This window comes from Bufo bufo, chromosome 2 (genome assembly GCF_905171765.1).
Source record: "Bufo bufo chromosome 2, aBufBuf1.1, whole genome shotgun sequence".
Taxonomy (NCBI): Eukaryota; Metazoa; Chordata; class Amphibia; order Anura; family Bufonidae; genus Bufo; species Bufo bufo.
The window spans coordinates 441,539,223-441,556,856 of record NC_053390.1 but is presented as its reverse complement, the minus strand read 5'-3'; the positions used below and the strand labels follow the sequence as shown (position 1 = coordinate 441,556,856).

Below are 17,634 nucleotides of genomic sequence, written 5' to 3'. Positions count from 1 at the left end.
GGATGTACACCACTGCAGAAAAATGCAGAAAGCTGCCAGGACCAATCAGAATAGCAGTGTTCGAGCTGCAGATAATACTTAAAGGGGTTGTATATTGATGACCTAACCTCAGGATAGGTCATCAATATCCGATTGGTGGAGATCCAACACCAGCACTGATCAACTGTTTGATGAGGAGGCGGCACTCCATGTGAGTGTTACGTCCTCTTCATTACATCGCCCGACATTTTTTCAATGTCATGCTATATAAGACATAATACAACTGGATCAGTTCATGACGGATGCATGCGGTTGTATTATTGTAATGGAAGCGTTTTTGCAGATCCATGATGGATCCGCAAAAAACGCTAGTGTGAAAGTAGCCTTAGGCTACTTTCACACTTGCACTTTGGCTTTCCGTTTGCGAGATCCGTTTCAGGGCTCTCACAAGCGCTCCAAAACGGATCAGTTTTGTCCTAATACATTCTGAATGGATAAGGATCTGCTCAGAATGCATCAGTTTGCCTCCGTTCCGCTTTGGAGGCGAACACCAAAACGCTGATTGCAGCGTTTGGGTGTCCATCTGACGAAACTGAGCCAAACGGATCTGTTCTGACACACAATGTAAGTCAATGGGGACGGATCCGTTTTCTCTGACAATAGAAAACGGATCCGTCCCCCATTGACTTTCAATGGTGTTCAAGACGGGTCAGTTTTGGCAATGTTAACGATAACACAAGCGGATCCGTTCTGAACGGATGCATGCGGTTGTATTATCGGTGCGGATCCGTCTGTGTGAAAGTAGCCTTACTAATAATAATGTGGCTGAAGTACGTGTTTATGGCTTTTTAGTAGTTTAGAGATGAGGTTATTAGATGACCAGGACAAAGTGAAAGTACCAGTCACACAGCTAGAACAGTTAACCCTTTGTGACAGAACGCCTCAATATTTTTAATAAAGGGCAATTGAAAATAATATTTTTAGCCAACAATGAGTAAAATGCAAACAAAAATTGCCACCGAAGTTGTACAAAGCCTTTAAGCAATGTCTTTATTTTTTTTTAATCTTAGAATGTGCTCTGCGCTTAGCGTCATTTCTTAACCCCTTCCCTGGTGAAGAAATACATCCTAGCTTCCAATGCACCATGCCACCAGAATCACACTGTTCATACTGACTATTTACTGACACTAAATGTTCCTAATGGATCCAGTGACTATAAAATGGGGTCTATTGGGTTTCGCCATAGTGTCCATTATTTTACCAGACAAAACATTATTTTGCCTGCTATTTTTAATGAACTCAGTGATAAAGGCCACTAAAGGAAGCTCCAATACAGGTGTGAACTGTATCTTCCATTGTAGACTGCATAGCTGACTGCCTAAACAAGTCAACCACCGATCATTACTCACTACTACTTAACCTGCAGTGCCAGCCTGCTAGCATCCATAGTCCAACTATAGGATGTCGGGAAGAATTCCAAAATTTACCAGCATCCCTGATGAAGAGCCCGTCTTACCATCATACTGGTCTCAACAATATTGAGCGTGCCAACACCGAGACACAAATAACACCTATGATGTGCTCTGCACAACTATAGTACAATATGTGTGAGCTTGATAAAGACCAGCGTGATCGAAACGTTGCTGCATTCAGTGTAAATAAATTCCAGAGGATATTGAATCGTTGGAGTTCTGCGGTTATTTCATCTTTGATTGTGCTCTGCACAAAGCATTATAAAATAACAGTCACTAGCAACCAAAACAAAGGCCATCCATGAACGCAAGTAATTTTACCAAGGCAACATGCCAGATAGAAAAATCTCACTGGGCAGAGCAGGCATGCAGTGAGACAGATGGTGGAAACTCTTAGTAATCAATTACTTATGTACGGCCATAAGGTTTCATTTCTCAGTGCATGCTTATAACACCAGTTCACAAGTTAAAACGTACGGCTATAAAATAAAAAAAGAATTAAAAAAAAAGGAAGGAGAATGAGATCTGTGCTCCTAAACCTTGGTTTCGTCATCTCATTTAGGCTACTTTCAGACTTGCGGCAGAGTGATCCAGCAAGACGTATGCCAACTGATGGCATTTGTAAGACCGATCAGTCTTAAAAATGCCTGATCAGTCAGAAAAATGCATTGAAATGCCGGATCCATCTTTCCGGTGTCATCCGGCATTTATTTTCTTCACCTTTTTTTTCAGGAAGGACGGAAATTCAGTAAGTCTTCAGTCTTTTTTCGCTGGAGATAAAACCGTAGCATGCTGCGGTTTTATCTTTTGCCTGATCAGTCAAAACCACTGAACTGAAGACATCCTGAACGGATTGCTCTCCATTCAGAATGCATTAGGATAAAACTGATCAGTTCTTTTCCGGTATAGAGCCTCTAGGACGGAGCTCGATGCCGGAAAAGAACAACGCAAGTGTGAAAGTACCCTTGGTGCCAAAATCTGCCATATCTGATCTGGGTTTTGGAAATTCCATTCACATGTAATGCAGTTTATGTATAGACTCAAAGGGAGAGTCTGAATGGGCACCACAGAAGAGTAAAAGGTAACATATGATCATTCTCCTGACCTGACCAAAACTGCATACTCTGACACCACAACATGAAAATGAAGGGTCAGATACAAGAAAACATTGGGGTCATTTATCAAACTGGTGTAAACTAGAACTGGCTTAGTTGCCCATAGCAAATAGATTCCACCTTTCATTTTGGACAGCTCCTTCGGAAAACGAAAGGTGGAATCTGGTTGCTATGGGCAACTAAGCCAGTTCTACTTTACACTAGTTTGATATATAACCCCCATTGTGCTTAACCACCTCCGGACCGCCTAACGCAGGATCGCGTTCCGGAGGCGGCAGCCCTGCGCAGAGTCACGCATATATGCGTCATCTCGCGATGGCCGAGATTTCCTGTGAACGCGCGCACACAGGCGCGCGCGCTCACAGGAACGGAAGGTAAGAGAGTTGATCTCCAGCCTGCCAGCGGCGATCGTTCGCTGGCAGGCTGGAGATGTGATTTTTTTTAACCCCTAACAGGTATATTAGACGCTGTTTTGATAACAGCGTCTAATATACCTGCTACCTGGTCCTCTGGTGGTCCCATTTGTTTGGATCGACCACCAGAGGACACAGGTAGCTCAGTAAAGTCCCACCAAGCACCACTACACTACACTACACCCCCCCCCCCCCCCCGTCACTTATTAACCCCTTATTAGCCCCTGATCACCCCATATAGACTCCCTGATCACCCCCCTGTCATTGATTACCCCCCTGTAAAGCTCCATTCAGATGTCCGCATGATTTTTACGGATCCACTGATAGATGGATCGGATCCGCAAAACGCATCCGGACGTCTGAATGAAGCCTTACAGGGGTGTGATCAATGACTGTGGTTATCACCCCATATAGACTCCCTGATCACCCCCCCTGTCATTGATTACACCCCTGTCATTGATCAACCCCCTGTAAAGCTCCATTCAGACGTCCGCATGATTTTTACGGATCCACTGATAGATAGATCGGATCCGCAAAACGCATCCGGACGTCTGAATGAAGCCTTACAGGGGCATGATCAATGACTGTGGTGATCACCCCATATAGACTCCCTGATCACCCCCCTGTCATTGATCACCCCCCTGTAAAGCTCCATTCAGATGTCCGCATGATTTTTACGGATGCACTGATAGATGGATCCGATCCGCAAAACGCATCCGGACGTCTGAATGAAGCCTTACAGGGGCATGATCAATGACTGTGGTGATCACCCCATATAGACTCCCTGATCACCCCCCTGTCATTGATCAGCCCCCTGTAAAGCTCCATTCAGATGTCCGCATGATTTTTACGGATGCACTGATAGATGGATCCGATCCGCAAAACGCATCCGGACGTCTGAATGAAGCCTTACAGGGGCATGATCAATGACTGTGGTGATCACCCCATATAGACTCCCTGATCACCCCCCTGTAAAGCTCCATTCAGATGTCCGCATGATTTTTACGGATGCACTGATAGATGGATCGGATCCGCAAAACGCATCCGGACGTCTGAATGAAGCCTTACAGGGGCATGATCAATGACTGTGGTGATCACCCCATATAGACTCCCTGATCACCCCCCTGTAAAGCTCCATTCAGATGTCCGCATGATTTTTACGGATGCACTGATAGATGGATCCGATCCGCAAAACGCATCCGGACGTCTGAATGAAGCCTTACAGGGGCATGATCAATGACTGTGGTGATCACCCCATATAGACTCCCTGATCAACCCCCCTGTCATTGATCAACCCCCCTGTCATTGATCAACCCCCCTGTCATTGATCAACCCCCCTGTCATTGATCAACCCCCCTGTCATTGATCAACCCCCCTGTCATTGATCAACCCCCCTGTCATTGATTACCCCCCTGTCATTGATTACCCCCCTGTAAAGCTCCATTCAGACGTCCGCATGATTTTTACGGATCCACTGATAGATGGATCGGATCCGCAAAACGCATCCGGACGTCTGAATAAAGCCTTACAGGGGCGTGATCAATGACTGTGGTTATCACCCCATATAGACTCCCTGATCAACCCCCCTGTCATTGATCAACCCCCCTGTCATTGATCAACCCCCCTGTCATTGATCAACCCCCCTGTCATTGATCAACCCCCCGTAAGGCTCCATTCAGATATTTTTTTGGCCCAAGTTAGCAGAATTTTTTTTTTTTTTTCTTACAAAGTCTCATATTCCACTAACTTGTGTCAAAAAATAAAATCTCACATGAACTCACCATACCCCTCACGGAATCCAAATGCGTAAAATTTTTTAGACATTTATATTCCAGACTTCTTCTCACGCTTTAGGGCCCCTAGAATGCCAGGGCAGTATAAATACCCCACATGTGACCCCATTTCGGAAAGAAGACACCCCCAGGTATTCCGTGAGGGGCATATTGAGTCCATGAAAGATTGAAATTTTTGTCCCAAGTTAGCGGAACGGGAGACTTTGTGAGAAAAAAATTAAAAATATCAATTTCCGCTAACTTGTGCCAAAAAAAAAAAATTTCTATGAACTCGCCATGCCCCTCATTGAATACCTTGGGGTGTCTTCTTTCCAAAATGGGGTCACATGTGGGGTATTTATACTGCCCTGGCATTCTAGGGGCCCCAAAGCGTGAGAAGAAGTCTGGTATCCAAATGTCTAAAAATGCCCTCCTAAAAGGAATTTGGGCACCTTTGCGCATCTAGGCTGCAAAAAAGTGTCACACATCTGGTATCGCCGTACTCAGGAGAAGTTGGGGAATGTGTTTTGGGGTGTCATTTTACATATACCCATGCTGGGTGAGAGAAATATCTTGGTCAAATGCCAACTTTGTATAAAAAAATGGGAAAAGTTGTCTTTTGCCAAGATATTTCTCTCACCCAGCATGGGTATATGTAAAATGACACCCCAAAACACATTCCCCAACTTCTCCTGAATACGGCGATACCACATGTGTGACACTTTTTTGCAGCCTAGGTGGGCAAAGGGGCCCATATTCCAAAGAGCACCTTTAGGATTTCACAGGTCATTTACCTACTTACCACACATTAGGGCCCCTGGAAAATGCCAGGGCAGTATAACTACCCCACAAGTGACCCCATTTTGGAAAGAAGACACCCCAAGGTATTCCGTGAGGGGCATGGCGAGTTCCTAGAATTTTTTATTTTTTGTCACAAGTTAGTGGAAAATGCTTATTTTTTTTTTTTTTTTTTTTTTTTCATACAAAGTCTCATATTCCACTAACTTGTGACAAAAAATAAAAAGTTCCATGAACTCACTATGCCCATCAGCGAATACCTTGGGGTCTCTTCTTTCCAAAATGGGGTCACTTGTGGGGTAGTTATACTGCCCTGGCATTCTAGGGGCCCAAATGTGTGGTAAGGAGTTTGAAATCAAATTCTGTAAAAAATGACCTGTGAAATCCGAAAGGTGCTCTTTTGAATATGGGCCCCTTTGCCCACCTAGGCTGCAAAAAAGTGTCACACATCTGGTATCTCCGTAATCGGGAGAAGTTGGGGAATGTGTTTTGGGGTGTCATTTTACATATACCCATGCTGGGTGAGAGAAATATCTTGGCAAAAGACAACTTTTCCCATTTTTTTATAAAAAGTTGGCATTTGACCAAGATATTTATCTCACCCAGCATGGGTATATGTAAAAAGACACCCCAAAACACATTCCTCAACTTCTCCTGAATACAGAGATACCAGATGTGTGACACTTTTTTGCAGCCTAGGTGGGCAAAGGGGCCCACATTCCAAAGAGCACCTTTCGGATTTCACAGGTCATTTACCTACTTACCACACATTTGGGCCCCTAGAATGCCAGGGCAGTATAACTACCCCACAAGTGACCCCATTTTGGAAAGAAGAGACCCCAAGGTATTCGCTGATGGGCATAGTGAGTTCATGGAAGTTTTTATTTTTCGTCACAAGTTTGTGGAATATGAGACTTTGTATGAAAAAAAAAAATAAAAAAAAAAATCATCATTTTCCACTAACTTGTGACAAAAAATAAAAAATTCTAGGAACTCCCCATGCCCCTCACGGAATACCTTGGGGTGTCTTCTTTCCAAAATGGGGTCACTTGTGGGGTAGTTATACTGCCCTGGTATTCTAGGGGCCCAAATGTGTGGTAAGGAGTTTGAAATCAAATTCAGGAAAAAATGAGGAGTGAAATCCGAAAGGTGCTCTTTGGAATATGGGCCCCTTTGCCCACCTAGGCTGCAAAAAAGTGTCACACATCTGGTATCCCCGTACTCAGGAGAAGTTGAGGAATGTGTTTTGGGGTGTCTTTTTACATATACCCATGCTGGGTGAGATAAATATATTGGTCAAATGACAACTTTGTATAAAAAAATGGGAAAAGTTGTCTTTTGCCAAGATATTTCTCTCACCCAGCATGGGTATATATAAAATGACACCCCAAAACACATTCCCCACCTTCTCCTGAGTACGGAGATACCAGATGTGTGACACTTTTTTGCAGCCTAGGTGGGCAAAGGGGCCCATATTCCAAAGAGCACCTTTCGGATTTCACAGGTCATTTTTTACAGAATTTGATTTCAAACTCCTTACCACACATTTGGGCCCCTAGAATGCCAGGGCAGTATAACTACCCCACAAGTGACCCCATTTTGGAAAGAAGAGACCCCAAGGTATTCGCTGATGGGCATAGTGAGTTCATAGAACTTTTTATTTTTTGTCACAAGTTAGTGGAATATGAGACTTTGTAAGAAAAAAAAAAAAAAAAAAAACATAATTTTCCGCTAACTTGTGACAAAAAATAAAAAGTTCTATGAACTCACTATGCCCATCAGCGAATACCTTAGGGTGTGTACTTTCAGAAATGGGGTCATTTGTGGGGTGTTTGTACTGTCTGGGCATTGTAGAACCTCAGGAAACATGACAGGTGCTCAGAAAGTCAGAGCTGCTTCAAAAAGCGGAAATTCACATTTTTGTACCATAGTTTGTAAACGCTATAACTTTTACCCAAACCATTTTTTTTTTATCAAAGACATGTAGAACTATAAATTTAGAGCAAAATTTCTATATGGATGTCGTTTTTTTTGCAAAATTTTACAACTGAAAGTGAAAAATGTCATTTTTTTGCAAAAAAATCGTTAAATTTCGATTAACAAAAAAAGTAAAAATGTCAGCAGCAATGAAATACCACCAAATGAAAGCTCTATTAGTGAGAAGAAAAGGAGGTAAAATTCATTTGGGTGGTAAGTTGTATGACCGAGCAATAAACCGTGAAAGTAGTGTAGGTCAGAAGTGTAAAAAGTGGCCTGGTCTTTCAGGGTGTTTAAGCACTGGGGGCTGAAGTGGTTAAAGGCTTTGGATACCTTTCACATGGAAAAAAAAAAAATTTTTTAATAGATAGTGGTAATCTAGCGTTAAAAATAAATTGAAAATTAACAAAGGAATGAAGATTAAACCTTAGTTCAGACCCACTTATAAGCAGTCCTAGTTTCAGACTTTTTAAATTCATCATAGCTCTGAAAAGGATTGCCCAAGGTCAGAAAAACATGGTTGCTTTCTTCCGAAAACAGCAACACACCTGTCCATAGTTTGTGTCTAGTATTGCAGTTCAGCTGCATTAAAGGGGTTGTCTCATCACAGACAATGGGGGCATATAGCTATGATATGCCCCCATTGTCTAATAGGTGTGGGTCTCACCGCTGGGACCTGCACCTATATTGAGAACGGAGCACCGAAAGTCATGGAGGGCGCACTGCGCATGCGCAGCAGCCCTCCATTTATTTTCTATGGGGCCATCGAAAATAGCCGGCAGTGTCCGGTCATGCGCGTTGCGTTCTATTCTCTTCTATGGGGTGGCTGAACCAGAGTCCCCCAGCCACCACCTTGCGGGACTCCGTTCCTAGCGATATGCCTCCATTGTCTGTGATGAGACAACCCCTTTAAGGGGCTTGTGTGGAACATCACTATCATTTGGGCAGGGATTCTGAGGTGATCATGGGAGGCCTGGTTGTGATGTCAGAGGAAACAGTCTCCACAGAGGGTGCAGTCACGTGACCACTCTCCCGTTCTCCAGAGTGAGACAGAAAAGGTAGCGCAAGCACATTGGTAAGTTGCAGGGTGTGGCAGGGGAAGCACAAGGAAAGGAAAAAATGTATACCTGGATAACCCGCTTAAGGTAAATGCAGCTAAATTGCAATACCACACACCACACACAGATAGGTGTAGCGCTATTTTCGGAAAAAAGCAGCCGTGCTTTTTGAATCCGGGACAACCCCTTTATGGGATCATGCATACAAAAGTATTTTTTGTCTGTGTCCATTCCGTTTTTATCCACCCCGTATGCGGAACCATTTATTTCAATAGGGCCGTGAAAAAAAACGGAAATGAAGTGTGCTTTCCATGTACGTATGTCCACATGGCCGTTCCACAAAAAAAATAGAACATGTCCTATTATTGTCCGTTTCGCAGACAAGGATAGGACATTTCTTCAGGAGCCAAAGATAAATGGTGGCATGCTCTCAGATGGAATCCGTGTTTTGCGGACCTCAAAACACTTACAGCTGTGTGCATAAGCCCTACGTCAGGTTCAGCACCTGCAGTGCACTCAGAAAGTCTTCAGACCCTTTCACTTTTTTCATATTTTATGTTGAGGCCTTGTGCTGAAAAAAGATTTCCATCAATTTCTCCATCAATTTGCACTCAATACCCCATAATGAGAAAGTGAAAACAGAATTTTCGAAATGTTTACAAATTTATGAAAAAAAGAAAAAAACTATGGGTGCCTTCACATGCGGCAGGGAAAAGGACCTTGGTTATAGGAGTGACTAAGAACCCAATGGTCACTCTAGCTCAACTCCAATGATCCTGTGTGCAGATTGGAGAAACTTCCAGAAGGTTAACTATCGCTGGAGTACTCCACCAATCAGAGCTTTATGGCTGAGTAGCCAGAGAGAAGCCTTTCCTCAGTAAAAGACACATGGAAGCATCTAAAAGACTTTCAGACTGTAAAAAAACAAGATCTGGTTTGATGAAACCAAGATTGAACCTTTTGCCCTCAACGCTAAGCATCATGTCTGGATGAAACCAAGCACTGCCATACCATTCCTACAATGAAGCATGGTGGTGGCATGTTTCAGTGGCTGGGACAGAGAAACTGGTCAGGGTTGAAGGAAAACTCAATGAGCAAAAGTACTGAGATATTCTTAATGAAAACCTGATTCAGAGTGCTCTGGTCCTCAGACTGGGCCAAAAGTTTACCTTCCAACAAGACGATGACCCTAAGCACACAAACAAGACAGGAGTGGCTTAGGGACAAGTCTGTAAATGTCCTTGAGTGGACCAGCCAGAGCGCTGAACCCAATTGAAAATCTCTGGAGAGACCCGAAAATGGCTGACCACTGATGGTCCCTATCCAACCTGACAGAGGATCTGCAAAGAAGAATGGCCGAAAATCTCAAATCCATGATGCAACTTTGTGGCATCATACCCAAGACAACTGTAATCGCTGTACAGGCTGCAGGGGGAGGAAGCCAGTACTAGATCCTTCTCTCTCCTTCTCAAACAGTAAATGACCCTAGAAGGAGGGTAACATGTATTTCTGTTCATGTTATCAATCCCCCTCATCAGAGAGCATACTTGCATCTGATTCTCACATAATGGGGGTCTTTGCTTTCTAATCACCCCGTTCATTGGTGTCATGACCATTACGTTTACCAGCTTCTGAATCACCATGCCAAATACTTAGCACAAAACACACCAATAAAGTTTACATTTTAAACTGCCCCTGTCCTATCACCCGATCTGTAGAATAAAATACACAGACTGATTCTCTAGCGATACCCATAACATGCTGCGGTAATAGATTTTCAGGAAAGACATTTCTATTAGGGCTCTTTCACACCTGCGTTCTTGTCTTCCGGCATAGAGTTCCGTCGTCGGGACTCTATGCCGGAAGAATACTGATCAGGATTATCCTAATGCATTCTGAATGGAGAGTAATCCGTTCAGGATGCATCAGGATGTCTTCAGTTCCGGTACGGAACGTTTTTTGGCCGGAGAAAATACCGCAGCATGCTGCGCTTTTTGCTCCGGCCAAAAATCCTGAAGACTTGCCGCAAGGCCGGATCCGGGATCAATGCCCATTGAAAGGCATTGATCCGGATCCGGCCTTAAGCTAAACGTCGTTTCGGCGCATTGCCGGACCCGACGTTTAGCTTTTTCTGAATAGTTACCATGGCTGCCGGGACGCTAAAGTCCTGACAGCCATGGTAAGTGTAGCGGGGAGCGGAGGAGCAGTGTACTTACCGTCCGTGCGGCTCCCCGGGCGCTCCAGAGTGACGTCAGGGCGCCCCAAGCGCATGGATCACGTGATCACATGGATCACGTCATCCATGCGCATGGGGCGCTCTGACGTCATTCTGGAGCGCCCGGGGAGCCGCACGGACTGTAAGTATACCGCTCCCCTGCTCCCCGCTCCTACTATGGCAACCAGGACTTTAATAGCGTCCTGGGTGCCATAGTAACACTGAAAGCATTTGGAAGACGGTTCCGTCTTCAAATGCTTTCAGTACACTTGCGTTGTTACGGATCCGGCAGGCACCTCCGGCAACGGAAGTGCATGCCGGATCCCAACAACGCAAGTGTGAAAGAGGCCTTACTGACTGTTTTCAATAACCAAAAACAGTATTCAGACCTTTCAGACAGGTGAAACAAAGGGGCTTTTCTTGTGCCCATATTATGGCGGTATAACATAGACCTCTCACAGTTCTGCACACGACCACATGTTTGGTCCACATCCGATCCCCATTTTTGGACCTATTCATTTCAACGGGGCTGCAAAAGACTGTGGCCCTGATTTATCATACCTTCTCTCCAGAATTCTGGCATCAAAAAGTCACAAAATAGGGCTTTTGCTACTTTTTTGCACTCCCTTGCACAAAATTTATGCGATTGTAAAAAGTTGCACATTTTTGCGCACTCACTTGTGCAAAATTTTGCATGTGTACACCACTCACTCCAGTTTTGTAATATGGGTGGAAAAGTGGGTGTGGTTAGCTACATTAATGAGTTTCACTCCAGATTTATCATTGAGACTTTTTTTTAAAAGTCGCGAAATAGTCGCAGTCTCACTCAAGTAGGAGGGTGGAGAAGGAAAAGTGGAGGAGCTTCTCTAGACAAAGGTATTAGGTTTATAGACAAGACAAAATTTATCAAGTAACATGAGACATTTGATAAATGTGGCACAAAGTACTCCGACGCAGACGGAAGCAAAACAGACTTCAAATATTCTTCTCATGATAAATTCCCCCCCTCCGTGTGCTGTCCACATCCATATGTCCTGCCCCACAAAAAAGACACGTCCCATTCTTGTCTATTTTGTGGACAAGGATAGAACATTTCTATTGACGTGAAAAAGAAACTGTCAGCATGCACACGGCCAGGATCCGCGATTTGCAGACCGCAGAACGTATAGGGTCGTGTGCATCAGTTCTTAGTGCATTACATTAGGTTTAGGTATTTATCATTGTTAATTATTAGGATTACAGTTTGTATAGGGGGATGGGAATTCTATAATACATAATTCCCAATATTTCATGAAAATGCTTTTATTTTATTTATTTTTTTAAACACGTACAGCATTAAAGGGGTTGTCCGGGTTCAGAGCTGAACCCGGACATACCCTTATTTTCACCCAGACAGCCCCCCTGGGGCTAGCATCGGAGCATCTCATGCTCCGATGCGCTCCCTTGCCCTGCGCTAAATCGCACAGGCTCTTTTGTTTTCAATAACACACTGCCGGGCGGAAACTTCCGCCCGGTAGTGCGTTCGGTGACGTCACTGGCTCTAATGGGCGGGCTTTAGCGCTGCGCTAGCCATTTAACTGGCTAGGGCAGCGCTAAATCCCGCCCCATCAGTGCCGGTGACGTCACCGGGCTTCCTGGCAGCCCCATGGAGAGCCCTGTACGTCACCGATGTAGCGCAGGGCAAAGGAGAGCATCGGAGAATGAACTGCTCTGATGCTCATGTCAGGGGGGCTGCCGGGGGGAAAATGGAGGGATGACCGGGTTCAGCTCTCAACCCGGACAACCCCTTTAAGTGTAGACGTGTGGGATGTATCAACGCCTCGCATCTTACAGTTTTTTGTCGCCTATAGTATGTATTTTAGTTACATTTGTGTCCAGTATGTGCTAATAACCACTGTTGCATGAAGGTGGTTGTGTGTATTATTGGGTTATATTTTTATACACGGCATGCTATGCGCTCTCAGAAATGATAGATTTTGGTGATCTAGAAGTGGTCTGCCACGTGGATGATGGTCATATATTACGTGGCCTCTGTCCAATGTTTTGTGGGTGAGTACACTTCTGGAATATATGTTTTTTGCACATTTCAATATATTATTTTTACATTAGGTGAAAACTTCTGCTCGGATGTTAGTTTTAGATGCATTATTATTTATTTATTTTTTTTAATTCCTGTTCGTCACAAAGTTACATGAAGGTGGACATGGCTGTCAGCAGTTCATCAAGGCAACTGAAATCATATACTTTGGTTTTGGGGGTGCGCTTACTTTTTAGGTGGTTACTTTTAGAAAACTCCCCGCTTAAAACCAGATTTTTGGTCTTTCCAGTTCTGGTGATTTTATGACGATATCTACATGTAAATTTAGGCCTGAGAGGTATGAGTGAACTTTTATTTTTAGGAGGTGTGCTGTATATAGCTTTCTGCTTGGTCACACTTTTTCTCACTAACACACACACATATACATGATAGATATATATATATATATATATATACACACACACAGTACAGACCAAAAGTTTGGACACACCTCACACTTCTTTATTTTCATGACTATGAAGGCATCAAAACTATGAATTAACACATGTGGAATTATATTCATAACAAACAAGTGTGAAACAACTGAAAATATGTCATATTCTAGGTTCTTCAAAGTAGCCACCTTTTGCTTTGATTACTGCTTTGCACACTCTTGGCATTCTCTTGATGAGCTTCAAGAGGTAGTCCCCTGAAATGGTTTTCACTTCACAGGTGTGCCCTGTCAGGTTTAATAAGTGGGATTTCTTGCCTTGTAAATGGGGTTGGGACCATCAGTGGCGTTGAGGAGAAGTCAGGTGGATACACAGCTGATAGTCCTACTGAATAGACTGTTAGAATTTGTATTATGGCAAGAAAAAAGCAGCTAAGTAAAGAAATACGAGTGGCCATCATTACTTTAAGAAATGAAGGTCAGTCAGTCAGTCAGCCGAGAAATTGGGAAAACTTTGAAAGTAAGGGCTATTTGACCATGAAGGAGAGTGATGGGGTGCTGTGCCAGATGACCTGGCCTCCACAGTCACCGGACCTGAACCCAATCGAGATGGTTTGGGGTGAGCTGGACCGCAGAGTGAAGACAAAAGGGCCAACAAGTGCTAAGCATCTCTGGGAACTCCTTCAAGACTGTTGGAAGACCATTTCAGGGGACTACCTCTTGAAGCTCATCAAGAGAATGCCAAGAGTGTGCATAACAGTAATCAAAGCAAAAGGTGGCTACTTTGAAGAACCTAGACTATGACATATTTTCAGTTGTTTCACACTTGTTTGTTATGTATATAATTCCATATGTGTTAATTCATAGTTTTGATGCCTTCATAGTCATGGAAATAAAGAAAACTCTGAATGAGAAGGTGTGTCCAAACTTTTGGTCTGTACTGTATATATAAAAATAATAAAAATAAAAAAAGACATTTTGACAATGTGCCGGGTGTCTACTTTCAGAAAATATGAGTATTGTGGGTTAGTATGATCTAGAGGTGAGCGAAGCGAGCTTCAGATGCTACATCCAAAGCCGATTCGCTAAAAATGTCACTATAATGCTGTACGGAAATCCATCTCCGTACTGTATTAGAATGTATGGGCTTTGATGAACCGAAATTAGTCATTCACAAAGCCGCGCAAGACTTCACTGAATAACTTTGGTAATTAATTACAGTTAAAAACCACTTCAAAACTTGGAACCGAACTCTGCTTCGTCTCCGAGTGGTAGCTTAGAGCTGAAGCAGAGTTCGGTTCCAAGGTTTTTCACTGTAATAATCAATTACCGAAGTTATTCAACAAAGTCTCGCGCGACTTCGTGAATAACTTACTGCTGCTCATTGGAGCCCATACATTCTAATACGGTACGGCGACAACTCTGAGATCGCCTTGACGTTTGGCGGATGGGCCCAAATAATTTTGTACAAAATGATTTGCCAAGCATCTCAGATTTATTAGCGTAGCATTTGCACAGAATACTTTCTATTATTTGGGCATTATTGCACTGGATTTGGTTTGCAGAGTGCTGTTGCAGTCTATATTTTTTTGCCTTTGTGCTTTCAGCCATGGCAACGCGCACTGGATGTGCTGACTGACCCCCAATTTTTCTTTGGAGACAACTCTCCGTACAGTATTATAACTCATTTTTTAGCGATGTAGCATCCGAATTCGCTTCACTCATCTCTAGTATGCTTGTTTTTATTAGGCTACTTTCACACTCGCGTTCTGTGCGGATACGTCATGGACGGATCCGTTTGTATTATCTGTAAAATAGCCAAGACGGATCCGTCTTGAACACTATTGAAAGTCACTGGAGGACGGATCCGTTTTCTATTGTGCCAGATTGCGTCATGGAAAACGGATCCGTCCCCATTGACTTACATTGTGTGTCAGGACGGATCCGTTTGGCTCAGTTTCGTCAAACGGACATCAAAACTCTGCAAGCAGCATTATGGTGACCGCCTCCAAAGCGGAACGGAGGCAAGCTGATGATTCTGAGTGGATCCTTATCCATTCAGAATGCATTAGGGCAAAACTGATCCGTTTTGGAGCGCTTGTGAGAGCCCTGAACGAGTCTCACAAACAGAAAGCCTGAACGCCAGTGTGAAAGTATCCTTATTTGTACACATCGAAATTGCAGAAATCACCAAAACTCCATCAGAAGGGGCTTAGGACCGTGCTCTATGGCTGATTTGATCACGCTTTTTGCTGGATGACCCCTTTAAACAAAACTCAGCAAATATCTATGGCAGAAGTCTCTGCGCTGTGCCCAAAGGGTTTGAGTGGCACTGCCACCATGGAGTGGAGGGCTGGTTGACGCCTGAAGCCCTGGCACAGCCTGCCCTCTGCACTCCAGGACTGACAGGAGGAAGACGGAAGCCGCAGGGTACAACCACAGGAGCATGGGGCAGGGGCCACACAGCATCCCGGCTCCCGCACCAGGGCGAGGGTGCGCTCCAGACATCACCGCCAGTCCCCCGGGATCTCACCTCTCTTCAGCTCGCCCACTGCCCGCTTTACCAGGCCGGGTCCCCGGCACATCTCCCCGCAAAGTACCAGACAGGAGCAGCACGAATGCCCGGGACCCGCCCGAGTAGCCGCCATCTTGCATGTGACATCAACACGCAAAGCTGCACGGAGAATGAAGTCAGCGGCTGCCGGGGAGCGGGACACGCCCACTGAGGTCCCGGTTACGCCCCCTGCACACTGACACACAAGCCCTCAATCCGCTGGCAGTCACACGGTAACGGTTTGCCAGGAGTCCTACACTGAGGCTGCCTTCAGCACGTGACTGGATGAGCCAGCAGGAGCTTGTGACTGGAGTTAGCGGGGAACTTTTTTCATACGCGCTTTGTATGCAAAGTGTTTGTAGTAACCAATCATATCATTTGTTTTATTTTCAAACGCGGTCCTTGAAAATGAAAACCAGATTCCCATTGCTTGGTGTGGTGTATATCAGATGACTACTGCTATCCTACATACTATATGTATTCCATAGAGTTGCCTATGACCAGGGGCGGACTGGGAATTTAAAGGGGCCCTGGAAAAAAAGATAAAAGTGGCCCCATGTTGTACAGGCTAAACTGATAGAAGGTGGGGTCAACATGAGTAGTCGGGGTCAAAATACATAGCAGAACCAGATACCACAGTGCAGCACAATATACTGCCCCAGCAGAACAAGATACCACAGTGCAGCACAATATACTTCCCCAGCAGAACCAGATACCACAGTGCAGCACAATATACTGCCCCAGCAGAACCAGATATCACAGTGCAGCACAAGATACCGCCCCAGCAGAACCAGATACCACAGTGCAGCACAATATACTGCCCCAGCAGAGCCAAATACCACAGTGCAGCACAATATACTGCCCCAGCAGAGCCAAATACCACCGTGCAGCACAATATACTGCCCCAGCAGAACCAGATACCACAGTGCAGCACAATATACTGCCCCAGCAGAGCCAAATACCACAGTGCAGCACAATATACTGCCCCAGCAGAGCCAAATACCACCGTGCAGCACAATATACTGCCCCAGCAGAACCAGATACCACAGTGCAGCACAATATACTGCCCCAGCAGAACCAGATACCTCAGTGCAGCACAATATACTGCCCCAGCAGAACCAGATACCGCAGTGCAGCACAATATACTGCCCCAGCAGAACCAAATACCACAGTGCAGCACAAGAAACCGCCCCAGCAGAACCAGATACCACCATGCAGCACAATATACCGCCCCAGCAGAACCAAATACCACAGTGCAGCACAATATACTGCCCCAGCAGAGCCAAATACCACCGTGCAGCACAATATACTGCCCCAGCAGAACCAGATACCACAGTGCAGCACAATATACTGCCCCAGCAGAACCAGATACCACAGTGCAGCACAATATACTGCCCCAGCAGAACCAGATACCACAGTGCAGCACAATATACTGCCCCAGCAGAACCAGATACCACCATGCAGCACAATATACTGCCCCAGCAGAACCAAATACCACAGTGCAGCACAATATACTGACCTAGCAGAGCCAAATACCACCGTGCAGCACAATATACTACCCCAGCAGAACCAGATACCACAGTGCAGCACAATATACTGCCCCAGCAGAACCAGATACCACAGTGCAGCACAATATACTGCCCCAGCAGAACCAGATACCACAGTGCAGCACAATATACTGCCCCAGCAGAGCCAGATACCACAGTGCAGCACAATATACTGCCCCAGCAGAACCAAATACCACAGTGCAGCACAATATACTGCCCCAGCAGAGCCAGATACCTCAGTGCAGCACAATATACTGCCCAAGCAG

General features: G+C 44.8%; 1 protein-coding gene across 1 annotated transcript in view; it reads right to left on the bottom strand.

Moving 5' to 3' along the window:
* The window catches only part of MAP1S (microtubule associated protein 1S), a 58,024-nt gene extending 42,032 nt beyond the window's left edge, over positions 1-15,992 (bottom strand). The window contains exon 1 of the mRNA XM_040417488.1: positions 15,801-15,992. Within this exon, the coding sequence (XP_040273422.1) occupies positions 15,801-15,915 (115 nt within the window). The 5' untranslated portion in view covers positions 15,916-15,992. The remainder of the gene's footprint in view (positions 1-15,800) is intronic.
* Between the last annotated feature and the right edge of the window lie 1,642 nt (positions 15,993-17,634).